The 17,194-nt window shown below is 53.6% G+C and overlaps 1 protein-coding gene across 1 annotated transcript in view; it reads right to left on the reverse strand.

Annotated features, from left to right (window-relative positions):
• DLGAP2 (DLG associated protein 2) overlaps positions 1 to 17,194 on the reverse strand; it is a gene marked incomplete at its 5' end in the record, with an annotated part of 465,714 nt that overhangs the window by 82,377 nt on the left and 366,143 nt on the right. Inside the window, one exon of the mRNA XM_068969930.1 lies at positions 4,205 to 5,265. Within this exon, the coding sequence (XP_068826031.1) occupies positions 4,205 to 5,265 (1,061 nt within the window). The remainder of the gene's footprint in view (positions 1 to 4,204; positions 5,266 to 17,194) is intronic.

A 17,194-nucleotide genomic window follows, 5' to 3' on the forward strand; every position in this document is an offset into this window, starting at 1 on the left:
TTTCCCAGTTCCAGGCTGTCACAGTGCAAGACCATGGGTCTGAGTGGGGCGCCCTCAAGGGCAGCCCGGACATCTGTCTGGGGCGGCTGCGATGCCACACACTGGGGGGACATGGCAAGCAGGACGCAACCCCACCCCCTGGAGGACCGGCTGCTGTCCTGTGCGACCCCACCTCCTGGAGGGCAAGCTCCCGTCCTGTGCAATCCCAGCATTTGCCTTCCCATCTACTACGACCCGAGCCTTGACTACAGCTCTTTTCTGTATGTAAACCAAAGTGCTCTTGGTTTCCTTTGCGCGGTGTCACTGATGGAGGGAACTGTGGTGCGCTGCTCCACCTGGCGGGTCAGAGCAGCCTGCGGGCGGGCCTCTGAGACTCCCTCCTCAGGTCCAGATTAGAGGCAAGTCTTCACCCAGAAACGAGCTCCCGAATTCTCCACTTCCCTCTGGACACATCTGTCAGGGACCAGATGATCTTATATTAAGATTCATGTTCTTATTTTACAAGTGACCTTCCTTTTATTCCTCTGTTTTATTAGCGATTGGAAGCTTTATACATGGACACGAGCCTGTGCACTTGAGCCTTGAACAATGTGGGAGTTGGCGTGCCGCCCGTCCATGCAGCGAAAAGTCCGAGCGTAACGTGCAGTCAGCCTTCCATGTGTAGTTTAGAAAAACCATCCATCTTTACCAAACAGGCCTTTTCTGGTTTCTGCCTCAAGCACTTCAAAGGCCTCAGGCCTTGGGTGCTTCCGCACGGTCCGAAGTAAAGGCTGACTTCTGACCAAGAGATGAGGGTGTGGGTCAGCTCTGAGACCGACTCCTCCACACCCCTTCTGGAGTGGCGCCACCTCTGTCCGGACTCCCCTATCCCAGCACACGGGGGCAGGGCCGACGGGAGTGACGAGTGTCCAGCACGGGCACTGACCCAGGAGGCTGCGACCGTTCACTGCTTCACCATCGGGTGCTGGTTTGGTCTCGGGCCTGTGACAGGCAGGCATTTGAGAAATGTTGCTGAAATAATTTCTTCATTGACGGATGTTGGGGTTTGAGCATTGCCAGCCGTGAGCCTGGTAAATCTCTCAGCCTCATTGATTGCATATGCATCAGACGCTGTGCTTAGATTCGAGAGAGTGTAAGAAAGGCCCTTGGGAAACCGTCAGTCACTACAGAAACGTGTGCTGTTGTGTGGGTGAGCATCCTACCTCATTCTCGTTCACCAGTGATGAATGAGAGGGCCGCGTGTGACTGAATGCACGCAGTGGGAAGCCACAGAGGAGCTGACTCATGGGCTGGCATGCCCGCCGCGCTCGGCACAGAACCCACTGTGTGAGCGACACTGGGAAAGACAGGGTCGTAGGCTGTATTTCTGTGTGCACTCGAGCTGGGGGCCAGGGGACCTCACCAGCTTCATGAGTGACCCGGGGGCAGGCTGCTCACGACCCACAGCATTTGGAGCCCTTTCCCGTGAAGGATGGCGGGGTGGGCTGGGTGCCTGGGGCTGGGACGCGCAGACCTTGGTAGGGGCTGGGTGTTTGAGGCAAGGCTGAAATGCCCTTCCAGCCTAGGGAAGCCTCCATGCTCACAGTGACCCTCAGGCTCCATGTCCTCCTGCTCCTCTCCTCCAACAGCTCCCGCAGTGTCGGGCCAGGAGCTCTCCCCCCAGCAGGCCCCAGACAAGACACTGCAGCACGGTCAACACACACAAGGGGGGAGACCCTGGTCACCGGAGGGACCCCATGGTGGGCAGAAACAACAGAGACAGGAAGGAGGGACAGAAAGTGAAGGAGGCGGGGGTAGAGGCCAGGGCCCAGGATGGGAGAAGGGGACCAGAGCTGGTGCTGGTCCCAGGCTGTGTGATGCTGGAGAGGCCAAGGCCCACGCTCCCGGTGTGCTCCCGGTGTGCTCCCGGTGTGCTCCCAGTGTGCTCCCGGTGTGTTCCCAGTGTTCCCAGTGTGCTCCCGGTGTGCTCCCGGTGTGCTCCTAGTGTGCTCCCGGTGTGCTCCAGGTGTGCTCCTAGTGTGCTCCAGGTGTGACAGAGGCAGTTGCCCCCATCTGTCCTCCCACCAGGGTCAGGTAGCCATCGTCCACCTTGTGTCCCTGGAACTCAGGGCAGGGCGTGACAGGGGCCATCCGCTCCTGAGCTGACCACCTGCATGTCACCCACCCGGTCAGTGTGACATTCATTAAAATTCTGACCTTAGATGCTGTGTCTGCCGATGGAGGAAACACCAAAACAAGCTCTTTCAAAGAATAAAACGGATCAGAATTTTCTTTTAATTCTGTTGTCTGCTTTGACCTACTTAAAAACATAAAAAGAACTTCCTCTAACGTTAACTATGTATTCTGTACAAACCAAAGGTGAAAATAAAATACAGTACTTTTGCTCACGTCCAAATTTCTCTAGCTTCTGGTGGAGAAAGCAAAAAGAGCCTATGAGCATTTATTTCTCCCCTCTGCTCTTTAAAATCTTACTACAGCAGCAGCTACAGACAAACTCGTCCACTCCCCTGCCTCGATCTGGCTGGGGAGGATTCCCAGGAAGTGCAGTGCAGTCAGCAGGGAGTCTGTGGACGGGCTGGGGCTCCAGCAGCCTGGGGAGGGGCGGGGCCTGGGGCGCTCCAGGTCTCACATCTCCCATGTTTATCACAGTCCTTTACAGACGTTCAGGCAAAAACTTCCTGTTTATGCATTAGCAAGGACTTCCCTGGTGGCTCAGCAGTAAAGAAACTGCCTGCAACGTGGGAGATGTGGGTTCGATCCCTGGGTTGAGAAGATCCCCTACAGGAGGGCATGGCAACCCATTCCAGTATCCTTGTCTGAAGAATTCCAAGGAGAGAGGAACCTGGTGGGGTCCATGGAGATGCGGAGTTGGACACAACCAAGGGGCATTTAGCAAATAATTACAAGTAAATTTTAAGTCTTAAATATTAATATTTTAATTAATATCAATCAAATATTACTATTTTAATATAAAATAATAATAAGCAATATTCTTTAAATATTAAATATTCTGTCTCTTTGAATAAATCTGCCTATGAAAGCAATCTGATGAGCAGATTTTCCTTTTAAACCAGATCCAATGGGTCATGGACCGTGCTCCAGGCGGCGGTTGGAATTGCTAACACAATCCCAATTCGAAGCCACCTGATGCCTGAGAAGAATTGCGGTTGCTTATCTGCCTGATAACTGACTTCCTGACGACTCAGCCAGCAATCAGACGCTGGCGATCAGACAGGTTACTCAGGGTTCCAAGAGAACCTCTCCAATCCCGTGCACAGCCTGCATCACCCATTGAAGGGCGGATTCGAATGCAAATTACATGTGCCCTGAAGGAAACTTCAGGTTTCAGAGCTTTGCTAACAGTGCTGTTAGCTGAGAAAAGTAACTGCAGAGGCCTCCTGAAAAAAGAGGGGACCTCTTAGCTCTGGGTTCCCCTCTCATTTGGGCACGTGTGGTTAGCCAAGAGGACAGGAAGGGCCCCAAGCAGAGAATTCTGATGTCAGCGCGTCCACGCCCGCCCATGCCTGTTGTTTCACCCACACCCCTGGTTCCTACAACCAGGCTCCCTGACGTATCCAAGGTTTAAAGCTGCCGGCGTGGGGAAAGCTGGTGAGCTCGTGCAAACTCATTCCTGGGCCCCACTGGCCGCTTTCAGATGTGTGGGCACACACGTTGTGGCTGTCATTGGATCCTGCAGCCTCAGAGGCTCCTGGGACTGGCCTGCCATACTCCAGGTCCTCCCGGGATGCTCCCACCAGTAGCCTGCAGAGTCGGGATGACCCCCTCACCTGCAGAGCAGAGATGCCCCTCTCACCTGCAGAGCAGGGACGCTCCCCTGACCCGCAGAGCCCGGACGCCCCCCCCCACCCGCAGAGCCTGGACGCCCCCTCACCCCCAGAGCCCGGATGCCCCCGTCACCCGCAGAGTCCGGATGCCCCCCTCACCCGCAGAGCCCGGACGCCCCCCTCACCCGCAGAGTCCGGATGCCCCCCTCACCTGCAGAGCCAGTATCCCCCCACTCACCTGCAGAGTCTGGACGCCCCCTCACCCGCAGAGTCTGGACGCCCCCCTCACCTGCAGAGCCAGTATCCCCCCACTCACCTGCAGAGTCTGGACGCCCCCTCACCCGCAGAGTCTGGACGCCCCCCTGACCTGCAGAGCCCAGATGCCCCCTTCTCCTGCAGAACCAGGACCCAGCCCTCACCTGCAGGTAGTGGCAGGGCCGCAGTGGCGGCTTCAGCTCCGGGGGCCCGGGTGGCTTGTCCAGGTGCAGGGAACTCTTGCGGTAGGCCTCCTTGGCCTGGCTCACGGTGAGCGTGGACCAGGAGCTGCGCTTCATGTACTTGGCATCAGGCGTCAGAGCCAGGCCCTCGCAGGCCGAGCACTTGACATCATTGTTGCTCTTGGAGGTTCTCAGCGAGAGGTCCCCGAAGGGGCCGGGAAGCGCGTCGGGGTAGCAGCGGGCCACGGGCTCTGCGTGGGGCCGGCCGAGCGCGCTGGAGGCGCGGCAGGTACTGTCACTGTCCAGGTTGTCGTCCGAGCCCCACCAGCTGCCCGGGCCCCCACGCGGCCGGCCCTCCACCTTGCGCTCGCGGCTCTTGCTCCGCCGGCCGTGCTTGGCGTGGTGGCCGTGCGCATGCTCGTCCGCCCTGCCGTCGGCTCTGGTGCCGTTGACGTGGCCCTTGGATGAGCCCTCCAGGGAGTGGGACTTGGTGAAGAGCTTCTGCACCGAGTGCACCAGGTGCCGGATGCGGCCGGGGCTCTCGCTGCGCTGCTCGGCGGCCGCGGAGGCGCGCTGGTACTGCAGCGTGTGGAAGCCGTCCCGGTGCAGCGGCAGCTGCTTCTCGAACTGGTCCAGCAGGTTGGCTGGGATGCGGTTGGCCTTGGCGCCCGCGTGGGCCACGGCGCAGTCGTCCCTGCTGTCGTAGTGGGAGCTATAGTGCATGCGGGGGAAGGTGCTGCTGGACACATGGTCGCCCAGCACCACGGGCAGCATCACGCAGTCGGAGTGGATGGAGGTCCGCGGGGAGCAGCGGTGGCGCTCCAGCGGGCAGCTGTCGGCAGGGCTGAGCAGGTAGGGCGGCCGCGCCTCGGGGCCATGGTGCAGGTGGCCCAGCTCGCAGTCCTCGGGGGGCGTCAGGCCGCACGTGTGGCCGGAGCACAGCGGTGGGTTCCGACTCCCAGACAAGCCCTTCATAGTCCTTGGTGCGGGGGAGTACCTCTCTTCATTGAAGTGCGGAGTTGGGGACCATGAATACTGCTGGTCTGTCGAGAGAACACAGAAGCTGGGTCAGACGTGGAGTGACTCAGAGGGAAAGCCTGTGTGGACACCCGCGTCCACACGGGGACTGTTTTTATCCCGGGACCACTCCGGATATGGACACTCAACTGAATGGCCATTTCTTCACACCACATGGACGGCTCCAAAGTCCAGGAGTATGAAAAGAGTAACCACTGTTCCCCAGCCTGGTTCTGCAACTACAAATACTGAATGTCTAAAATGGTCATCAGGTCTTGACAGTAAGATTTGGTGGTGTTAAGCAAACAGTTTGGGGGAAGAGAGATACATTGACTAGATTTGAGTGCTGTAGTTCAGTTTAAGAAGTTTGAGGAATAGCACCTGCTACTTTAGCAGTGAGATAGCTGGTGGGCTGATGTGCCACACGGAGGGTTGGCCGTGAGCTGAGTAAAGCCACGCACTGGCCGTGCAGGCAAGCAGACGCGACTTTCTCAAGGCCGCCGTCCAAGTCAATATGAGGATGAAGTCATGATGCCCTGATTTCCTGTTTCACACTGTTGATTTTGAGCTATATGATTCTACTCAGAAAAAAAGTGCTACTGTACGGAGACCCTCGAACCCCCAGAGCTGACCTCTGCAGGATGCCGAGTTTGCCAGGGGGAAGGCCGCTCAGCCCAGTGCTTGGAACTGGGGCTGTGGACATGACTAGTTAGGTTCAGCCCCCACTGGTGCAGGACTCTAGGTGGGCTTCCGTGTCCTCAACAGCGGAGGTCCAGGAGAAGGGTACGCACATGGCTACTCTAGCTACGTCACCGTGACTGTGGTTGTTGCCGTTTTCAGCTCCCCTGGGTCAGCAGTCAGGGGGCTCAGGGTGCACTGGGCTCCCGGCTTTGCCCCTCGCGCTCCCTCTACCTCCTGCTGTCCTAGCGCTTCTCTAGCGCTTCTGCTTCTGTTGCTTCCAGCTGGCCGTCAAAGGGGTGCAGGAGATGCAGGCCCCAACACAGCACACTGCATGCATATGCAATGTGTATACATAGTGCATACATCCACGCAGAATATGTACACATTGTATACGGTGTGCATATCATATAGACGGTAAATACAGACTCTATAGTATGCGTGTGCTGTGCTTAGTCGCTCAGTCGTGTCCAACTCCTTGCAACCCCATTGACTGTAACCCTCCAGGCTCCTCTGTCCATTGGGATTCTCCAGGCAAGAATACTAGAGTGGATTGCCATGCCCTCCTCCAGGGAACCTTCCTGACCCAGGGATCAAACCCAGGCAGGTCTCCCACATTGCAAATGGATTCTTTACCATCTGAGCCACCACGGAAGCCCATTATAGTATATTATATATATGTAGGTATATAGCTTCCTCAATGGCTCAGCAGGTAAAGAAATCCGCCTACAATGCAGGAGACACAGGTGATGTGGGTCTGATCCCTGGGTTGGGAAGATCCCCTGGAGGGCATGGCAACCCACTCCAGTATTGCCTGAAAAATCCAATGGACAGAGGAGCCTGGAGAGCTATAGTCCAATGGGTCACAATAGTACATAGTATGCATATATGCTATATAATGTAATACATACAGAAAATACAGACCCTAATATGTACAGGCATGCTGCAGTCCATAGCATCATGGAGACCTGGACATAACTGAGTAACTGAACAACAATAACAAATGTGTACAGGAAACCAATTCTATTACAGTATATAATATACACAAGTTCATTGGAAGGACTGATGTTGAAGCTGAAACTCCAGTACTTTGGCCACCTGATGCGAAGAGCTGACTCATCTGAAAAGACCCTGATGCTGGGAAAGACTGAGGGCAGGAGGAGTTTAGTTCAGTCGCTCAGTCGTGTCCAACTCTCTGTGACCCCATAAACTGCAGCACGCCAGGCCTCCCTGTCCATAACCAACTCCCAGAGTCCACCCAAACTCGTGTCCATTGAGTTGGTGATGCCATCCAGCCATCTCATCCTCTGTCATCCCCTTCACCTCCTGCCCTCAATCTTTCCCAGCATCAGGGTCTTTTCAGATGAATCAGCTCTTTGCATCAGGTGGCCAAAGTATTGGAGTTTCAGCTTCAACATCAGTCCTTCCAATGAACACCCAGGACTGATCTCCTTTAGGATGGACTGGTTGGATCTCCTTGCAGCCCAAGGGCCTCTCAAGAGTCTTTTCCAACACCACAGTTCAAAAGCATCAATTCTTCGGCGCTCAGCTTTCTTTATAGTCCAACTCTCACATCCATACATGACCACTGGAAAAACCATAGCATTGACTAGAGGGACCTTTGTTGACAAAGTAATGTCTCTGCTTTTTTTAATATGCTGTCTAGGTTGGTCATAACTTTCCTTAAAAGGAGTAAGCATCTTTTAATTTCATGGCTGCAATCACCATCTGTAGTCATTTTGGAGCCCAGAAAAATAAAGTCAGCCACTGTTTCCACTGTTTCCCCATCTATTTCCCATGAAGTGATGGGATCGGATGCCATGATCTTAGTTTTCTGAATGTTGAGCTTTAAGCCAATTTTTTCACTTTCTTCTTTCACTTTCATCAAAAGGCTCTTTACACAAGTAGTATGTATAGGTAATACATATATTCATTTATAATATGCAGAAAATAAGGCTCTATTACAGTATACAATATGTATCTATAATATAAAAATGCATACACAGGAATAGATTCTATGACCATGTCTAATATGTACACATAACTGTATTTGTAATACATATATATAATATGCACATACAGTATACAGCATGCATATATATGGGGCTTCCCTGTGGCTCAGTGGTAAGGAATTCACCTGCAATGCAGGAGACGTGGGTTTGACTCTGGGTTGGGAAGATCCCCTGGAGAAGGGTATGCAACCCACTCCAGTATTCTTGCCTGGAGGATTCCATGGACAGAGGAACCTGGCCGGCTACAGACCATGGGGTTGCAAAGAGTCAGACATGACTGAGCAACTCACATGCATATAAAAGTAGGGAATAGATTCTATTACCATGTACAATGGACACATAACATGTATACGTAAGGCATATATTCATATATAAGACACACGTATGGTATCTAGTAAGGATACAGTACACACAGGGAGTAGATCCTGTTAGAGCGTATAATGTGCACACGTGACAAGCATCTGTGATGCATACACCCCTACGCAATATGTACATGCAGGGAGCACAGACGGGGTGGCAGGCCCCGTGAGGCCACTGGCCGGCCCCAGCCCACGCCAGGCGCAGCAGAGGCTCCGAGCCCTAAGGAGAGTGGGGGAGCCCGGTGCCCCGCACTGCTGGCTCGTCTCAGCCTCCGGGAGCATCCTGCACTGTGTCACACCGGCGGCTGCTCTCGCGGGTCCTCTCCACGCCCCGCCCCCCCGGCTGTGACACTTCCCCCAGGACTTCTTTGAGACCCGGCGTCAGCACCACCCGCCTAGGCTCAGACGAGCCTGGGACCCCCGTGCGCTTGTCCAGACGGGGACAAGAAGGCACCCTGTCAGCGCCAAGGGCCTCACACTCTCAGGAAGGAAGCTGGCTGGGGTCCAGCACCCCTCCCGGGGCCGGGGGCCCTGTCCCCCTCCACCAAGAGCGTCCCGCTTTCTTCACTCACAGACCTGCCCTGGCACCACCTCGTAAGGCGAGGACCCGTGCTCCCAGAGCCACCCACCCTGGCCCCAAAGCTGCCCCCCCTGGGCCACCGAGGGAAATGGGGAAGAAACCAGACAGACACGAGGTGTCTCCCCGATGGCCACTGACCCCGTTCTCTTGATGACCCTGCAGGAGAGGCATCGCCAGCTGCCAGGCACCGGACCAACGATGCCTGTGGAAATGGGGCGGGACCCTGCAGGCCCGGCACACAGGCCCCACCACGTCCCCCGTTCTCAGCTCGGAGAAAAGGGTTTAGTCCCCCGGGCTTCCCCGAGGCTCGAAGAGCAGAGTCAGCAGTTACCAGCTGGGGAAGTCAGGGAACTGCAGAGAAAGGAAAACGTCCTGAAGAAACGAGACGAGAGATTCAATACCAGCGCAGCAGTAACCCAGGGTCCTGGTTGCTCCTCAGGGATGGATGTGCCATCTGACATGTATCTTGGGGCTGTTTTGCAGAAAACAAGACCCCTGCCTGGGTGGAGGGTGGTGACTCCATGTTCACACCCCAGACCAGCCGGAGGTTGAGGCCTGAGGCTCCTGGAGTGTCACCCCTCACGTCCAGGCCGTGGTCTGTGAGTGTGCCCTCACGCTCAGGCTGGCCAGGAGCAGGGATCTGAGACGCTGTGGTCTTGTCTGGGGCCTCCTCGTCAGTAACCTGTCTGCTCCTGACTCCAGGAACAGGGATCTGAGATGCTGTGGTCTCGGCTGGGGCCTCCCCAACAGTAACCTGTCTGCTAGTGAGTCCAGGAACAGGGAATCTGAGACGCCATGGTCTTGGCTGGGGCCTCCCGTCAGTAACCTGTCTGCTCCTGAGTCTTGGAGCAGGGATCTGAGACTTCATTGTCTTGGCTGGGGCCTCCTCGTCAGTAACCTGTCTACTCCTGACTCCAGGAACAGGGGTCTGAGACTCCGTGATCTCGGCTGAAGCCTCTCGTCAGTAACCTGTCTCTGCTGACTCAGCCTCTCCACATGCTCAGCCTCACTGAGCGTCTGGCACCACCACGCTGGCCAACACCAGTGTGGGCTCCAAGGCCCTGTCCCAGGCTCCTCGGCTGCCACCTGTCAGGCTGGTCCAGACTAGGGGACAAGCGATAAGAGGGGACTCAGCTTCCCTGATCCCAGGACCTTGGGGGTGAGATGTCTACCAGGGAGTGCCTGCTGGCAGGAGAGAAAGCAGAAGTTTCTCAGGGACGCCAGGGTTGGGGCGAGGCCGGGCGCGGTCTCCTGGGGGCAGCATGGGGTATCCCCTGGTGTTCACAGCACAGGGTCTGCAATTCCGGGCCTGGGGGCCGTCCACCCCCTGGCACAGCCTCGCTCCGTCCAGTGTGAGCCACACCATGGCCTCGGGGGGGCAGCCATCCCATAAGAGCTAAGCAGCACCTGCCCGTCTCAACGGCCAAACTGTAACTGGACAAGAAATATTAGGAAGGGATATTTCAGGTTCCATTACATTTTAACACAGTTAAAAGCAAGTTTTCAAAGGAAATTCAGGGTTCAGCTAGTAAACAGCATGACCATGTTCTGTAATCTAGACTGTACAGCAGCCTACGTTGTCATCCTATTATTGCCTGCCTTATTTTTCCATTAATGTGTAACTTAATACAGTTCTAAAGTTGCTCCATGCTAAAGAGCCAACCCATTATTGCTCCACACACGCATCACGTTTCCGCTTAATGTTCAGCCTGCAAGCGACGCTATGGCTGTGGCTTCATAAATGAACAGCATCAAAGAGAAAAGTTTAACTGAAATGAATTAAATTTGATTTTGCCACATGTTGATAACACTGTCATTTCCCCTGAGTTCAGGGACTGAATTTCCTGGCGTACGCGTGGAAACTTACACCTTACCTCTCAAAAATGAAGCAGTAACAACACACAGGGTAATAACCCACCATAAATAATGTCCAAATGGAAACAGGTGATGAGGACTTAGAATGTAGGTTTTTTTTTTTTTTAATAAGTCTGCATAACATATAATAAATACTGAGGGGCTGGTAATTTCTCTTTGTGAAAGTAAGGTAACAAAATGTGGAAGCATCTTGGTTTCCTTATCTCCAGCTATTCACTGAACACTTTTTTGTTATTAAGCAAAAGAAAATAGCAATTATCATCATTATGCATTAACTATCTCCCCAAATTCACATGAGGATCTAACTGCACATTTTACAGCTGGATTTCACAAGACAGTTGGCATGCCTGGTGAAAAACACATTCTGAGTCGTGGAATTAACCTTTTAAAATATGGCTAACGTGATGGAGTGCTCACCATGCTAGGTCGAGTCACAGACTTTATCCTCCTGGAAGCTGCCCCCAACCCGGGAGCCATCTCCACCGCAGGCAGAGACCGAGGCTCACAGGGCAGGTGGGCAGGGCCCCAAGGGGGCTCCACATACGCAGACACACACGTGCACATGTGTATGCTCACATCAGAGCTGCGTTGGACAGAATCCTGCATCCAGCTCTGGGCGGCTGATGACGGGGAGGGTGGAGGGGGTCCTCTGTGCCCTTTCTGGTTAAACCAGGCTTGCAGGTTCAACATCTAGCACAGCCTGAGCCACCCAGGCTGGACATGCACTGTGGCAATGGGCCCAGGCAAAGTTTTGGGGAAGTCTGGAGCTCTGCGCCTGCCCCACCCCTGGGTAAGAGACCTTAGCCTGGAGGTCCTTCCCCGAGGACCCTCTGCTGGGAGCTTGCTCACACCCGAGCTGCCTGCACTTCCCTCTGATTTCGCCTGCCTCAGGGGAGAGACAGACTGTCCACTGTGTCATCGCTGCTCCCTCACTGAGAAGGAGAACCCTGTTGGAGGAGAAATCTCGCTGAACCAGATCGAAAGAACAATCCCAGCAATACAAAATGGAAGTGCAAAAACTTCCTCCAGTGAACCGTGGTGGTGCTTGCTAAATAAAGAAGGACATCTTTTCCCAGATGAGTGAAACTTGCCAACACTCCCTCAGAAATCTCAGTGGGATCTGGGGCGAAGTGGTGCGCCTCTGGTTGGTCCTGGAATCATCTGGCTCCCTGTGCTTCCCGGCCCTCCCCCACTCCCTCCTTCCCATGGCCCCCCAGACAGCACCCGCTCAGCCCACCTGCCTGCGGGGCTCCTTGGGAGCTTCACTTGCCAGGACCTTGCAGCCAAGAGCTGGGCAGGGGGGACAGCGAGAGAGCCAGTTGACCTGTCCTGAATTTACTGTGTGAGGTGTGAAAGATGGGGCCACTGTGTCAGAAAGGAGCTGGTTTGAAGCTCCTTTAGAAATGTTTCCTCAAAAATTAAACAGGGAAGTTCAAGATTTTTATGCTAACAACTACAAAACATTGTTGAAAGAAATTAGTGATGCTGTAAATAAATGGAAGGGCTTCTCTGAATCCTCAAAAGAGAATGTATAGCTGAATCGCTTGGCTATACAACAGAAATTAACATACTGTAAGTCAACTGTACTTCAATAAAAAATAAAGATATCTCATATTCATAAATTGGAAGAATTAACACAGTTAACATGGGGATATTCCCTCAGTTGACGTACAAATCCAACTCAATCACCACCCAAACCCCAACTGGATTCTTTGTGAAAATTCAAAATCTAATCATCAAATTCATATGGAGAGAAAAAGGAAACTACACCTAAAGCTAGCGGGAGGAGAGAAAGAAAGAAGCTCAGAGTGGGGATAAATGAAATAAGAAAGGATACAGAGATATATGGTGGAAATAAATACAACATTGTAAAGCAATTATCTTCCAAATAAAAATAAATAAATTAAAAAGAAACAATACAGAGAACCAATGATACTGAAGTTGGATCTCCAAAAAAAAAAAAAAAAAAAAAATCAGTAAAATTGACAAGGCTTTAGCTAGACGGAAAAGAAGAGAAGCACTCAAAATCAGAAACAAAAATGCTGGATGACCTAGCCTTACAAAAGAGAAATGGAAAGTGAAAGTCATGTCCGGCTCTTGGCAACCCCATGGATTGTAGCCCGCCAGGCTCTGCTGTCCATGAAATTCCCCAGGACAGAATACTGGAGTGGGTAGCTTTCCTTTCTCCAGGGCATCATCCCAACCCAGGGATCAAACCGGGGTCTCCTGCATTGCAGGTGGGTTCTTTACCAGCTGAACTACCAGGGAAGTCCGTAAGTGTACTCTGAATAATGGCACCCCACGCTAGTACTCTTGCCTGGAAAATCCTATGGATGGCAGAGCCTGGTGGGCTGCAGTCCATGGGGTTGCTAAGAGTTAGACACAACTGAGCGACTTCCCTTTCACTTTTCCCTTTCACACATTGAAGAAGGAGATGGCGACCCACTCCAGTGTTCTTTCCTGGAGAATCCCAGGGACTGGGGAGACTGGTGGGCTGCTGTCTATGGGGTCGCACAGAGTTGGACACGACTAAAGCGACTTGGCAGCAGCAGCAGCAGCAACAAATGAGATAACCCAGATGAAATGGGCAAACTCAGAAACACACAAATTACTTTGAGAAGAAACAGAAAATCATGACAGAACTACAAGACAGAATTATGCAGCAGAGCTCGCTACAGTAAATTCTCAGCAGAATTTACTACAAGTGGGGAGATGGAATCAGGGACCAGAAACCTCCCAACAACGAGAAGTTCAGGGCCAGATGGCTTCAGGGGTGAATTCTACTTAACTTTCAGAGAAGAATTAGTACCAATCCTTCTCAAACTCTAACGAAAAATTACTAGAGGAAGGAAGACCTCTTAACTCACAAGTCCAGCATTATCTTGATATGGCAGCCTCATAAAGACATCAGAAGAAAAGAGTTATAGACCAATATCTGTTAAGACTATAGAAGCAAAAACCCTCAACAACATACCTAGCAAACCTAATCCAGAAGCACAGAGAAAGGATTACACACCATGGCCAAGTGGGATTCATCCTGGGCACATGAGGATGGTTCAGCTTAACAAAAATTGACCACCACGTTACAACACGTTAGTACTGTAATACAGGTGTTGCCGAACTGGCACTTGACAAAATCCAACACCACTGCATGATAAAAACACTCGGAAAGCTGGGAATGAAGGCGACTTCCTCAACATGATTGAGGCAATTATGAACAACCCACGTTCTCACTGGTGGAAGACTGAAAGCTATACCCCTAAGATCTGGAACAAGACAAAGCCGCCCACTTTTGCTGCTGGAAGTTCTATCCAGAGCAATCAGACAATAAAAAGGAGGAAAAAGGCATTCAAATTAGAAAGGGAGACGTAAAGCCACCTCTATCTCTGGACTTCCCCGGTGGCTCAGACGGTAAAGCGTCTGTCTACAATGCAGGAGACCCGGGTTCGATCCCTGGGTCGGGAAGATCCCCTGGAGAAGGAAATGGCAATCCACTCCAGTACTATTGCCTGGAAAATCCCATGGACAGAGGAGCCTGGTAGGCTACAGCCCATGGGGTCACAAAGAGTCGGACACGACTGAGTGACTTTACCTTACCTAAAGCTCTCTCTGCTCATATGGACAATCTCGTGTCGCTGAAAGCTCTTCAAAAGGTTAAACATGGAACAACTGTGTGACCCAGGAATTCAAATCTGAGGTGGTGCACACCCCTGAGAAATAAGAGTGGATCCTCACAAAAACTTATACATGAATGTTCACAGCAGCATTGTTCATAATAGTTTAAAAAAGGAAACAATCCAAATTCCCATCAAACAGATGTACAGAAGTGGTTATGTTTGTCCAAATGGAATATTGTTCTCCAGTGAAAGCCAGTTAAGTGTGGGAATGTGTGACAGCGTGGGTAGACCTTCAAGACACTGTGTCAGTGGAAGGGGCTGTCACAAAGGACCACACATTACATGATTCTACCATATAAAGTGTGCAGAAGAGGTGAAAGAAACAGAAACGACTCTCGGGGGCTGGGGAAGGGGTGACCCCCCAGGCTCAGGGTGGCGAAATGTCCCAACAGTGACGGCAGCGGTAGTAGCATGTATCTGTAAGTATAAAAACACTGAATTGCACATTTTAATAGTAAACAGTATGGTTGGCGACACATCCCCATAATCTCTTACAAATTAATATAAACGGTAGAAGAGATAAAAACGCAACACTGACTATATACAGAGACCATTCAAAGCTTGGCTTCATGTGTTCAGAACTCAGTGAAAGGCCTGTTCAGTAAAGTTTAGGAAATCAATGCTTGTTTGTTCGAAATGTCCTCTTTCTCCGGGGCAGGAGAGGTGTGAATGAGGCTGCGTCCTCCACTGACTAGACTGCCTTGAGGCTCAGGGCTGGTCCGGGGTCCACCCTGCACAGCTCAGACCCCACACAGCTCAGGGCTGGGCTGTGGTCCACGGACGGTCACGTGTCTCCTTTCGCTCCTTCATTTCTGTAGGCTCTCTGATCATGGTTTTGAGCTTGCATTTATGGTTCATCAGTATATCGTACATGCTTTTGTTATTCACACTTTGCATTCTTATAAAACGAGATGAGGTATGAACTAGTGGGTAATGAACTTAAAGTGGTTCAATAATGTTAACTGAAGTTACACAGTAAAGGGTTGAGAGCTGCTTAACCACCTGCCGGATGAGGATGGAACCACATGAGTGTGCTCAGGCCCTGCTGGGTCTGGAACCTTCCTCACTCACAGGGAGCACTGTGGGCCTCCTCTCAGATGACAGAGGTTTAAATCCTGAGGGCAGAACCCAGTTTCTGGAGGCAGGGGTTAGAGCATCCTGTCGATCTTGGTGAGAAACACACGTGAGGGAGCTGCCCTCACCCGTGGGTAGGGGGCGGGGAGGTTCGCAGCGTCTCCATCTCCGTGACCCTGCACAGCGGGTCCCCCAGGAAAGGCCTTCCTTCCTTGTAAAGAGCTTCATCTCATCGTGCTGAGCCTTACAGAAATCAGCACAGGGACTGAGACCAATGGAATATGCTTTTCACTCCCCCGCCATTCCCCTCTGGTGCCCAGGGAAGCTGGGGTCGCGGAGAGGGCAGGTTTGCCTGGCAAGAGGAGGGCACAGCCTTTCTGAGACAGTGCCGTCCAGGGAGGAAGCGCCGTGTGGACCTAACAGGCTCTGAGTGTGCTACAGAGCCTTTCCTTAGTGAAGAAGAAAGAAACAGAAGGCACAGCTCAGCTCAGAACCAGGAAGGAGAGGAAGCTGGGAGCAGAGAGGAGGGTCCCGGCAGGAGGGGAGCTCTTGCTCTGCTAGGGGCCCACGGGGTTGAGCTGTCTGCCCCACGGAGGTTCCCCAGGTTGGGCCCAGGTCCCCCAGCAGGGGCAGGGGGCAGCTCTCTTCCCTTCAAGACCCTGTTCCCAGTGCTGCTCCATCATGCCCCCTCAGACTGGGCCCCACTGGCCCGCAGACCCCTGCAGTGTTCCTGCCGGTGCCGCCTGAGCCCAGTCGGCCCTCCTTGGAACCGGCCTCAGCTGCGACGTCCATCGCGTCCACCCTCCCTCACCCCAGAGCCACATGCCAGCACTCACAGGGCACTGGCTCGGGTCGGGGGCTGGCCCCGCTCTGAGCAGCTGCATGGCAGATGCTGGTTTCAGGGGACGCATAGCACATGAGCTAACACAGCCTCCGAGGCCGAGAGGACCGCGTGCAGCTGGCGGGGCATCGGGATGAGACGGACCGGGCGGTGAAGGAGAGTCAGGGCGTCTGAGTCATCACCCACCGCCGACAAGTGACAAACCACTGCTTGAAGAAGGCGTTGGCCCCAGGTTGAAACGCGCTCGAGCCCCGCTCTGCAGAGCCCCGCTGCTCTGCCCCCTGCATCCTTCACTCGGGCCCTGCGATCCTATCCAGGACAGCGCTCACTGGTCCCTCGGCTGCTCTCGGTGCCGGGGGCCCCGAGCTGACACAAAAGGCTTAACTCCGGAGATGGATGAGCAGGGGCGGAAGCTGTCCAGGTGCCACACCTGTCACGTCCCGGCAGGGCCCCAGCCTGCCTGGGTCTAGACGTGGCCATGGCACACGTGTGGTCTGCAGCCTGCCTCCCGGGGAAACAGCCCACCTCCCAGCCGCTCTGTCCACTCACAGTCTGAGTCAGGCCCTGGGGCAGGACGGAGCAGGTGTGTGCAGCCTTGCCTCCCGGGGGAACAGCCCACCTCCCAGCCGCTCTGTCCACTCACAGTCTGAGCCGGGGGCCTGGGGCAGGATGGAGCAGGTGTGTGCAGCCTTGCCTCCCGGGGGAACAGCCCACCTCCCAGCCGCTCTGTCCACTCACAGTCTGAGCTGGGCCCTGGGGCAGGACGGAGCAGGTGTGTGCGGCCTGCAGTGTCTGCGGGCATCTGGACCCGCGGGTGCGCCAGCAGGGGCATCCAGGGGCGCCACGGGAAGTCCTCAGA

The sequence above is a fragment of the Capricornis sumatraensis genome, chromosome 4 (assembly GCF_032405125.1).
Source record: "Capricornis sumatraensis isolate serow.1 chromosome 4, serow.2, whole genome shotgun sequence".
In the NCBI taxonomy this organism is placed as follows: domain Eukaryota; kingdom Metazoa; phylum Chordata; class Mammalia; order Artiodactyla; family Bovidae; genus Capricornis; species Capricornis sumatraensis.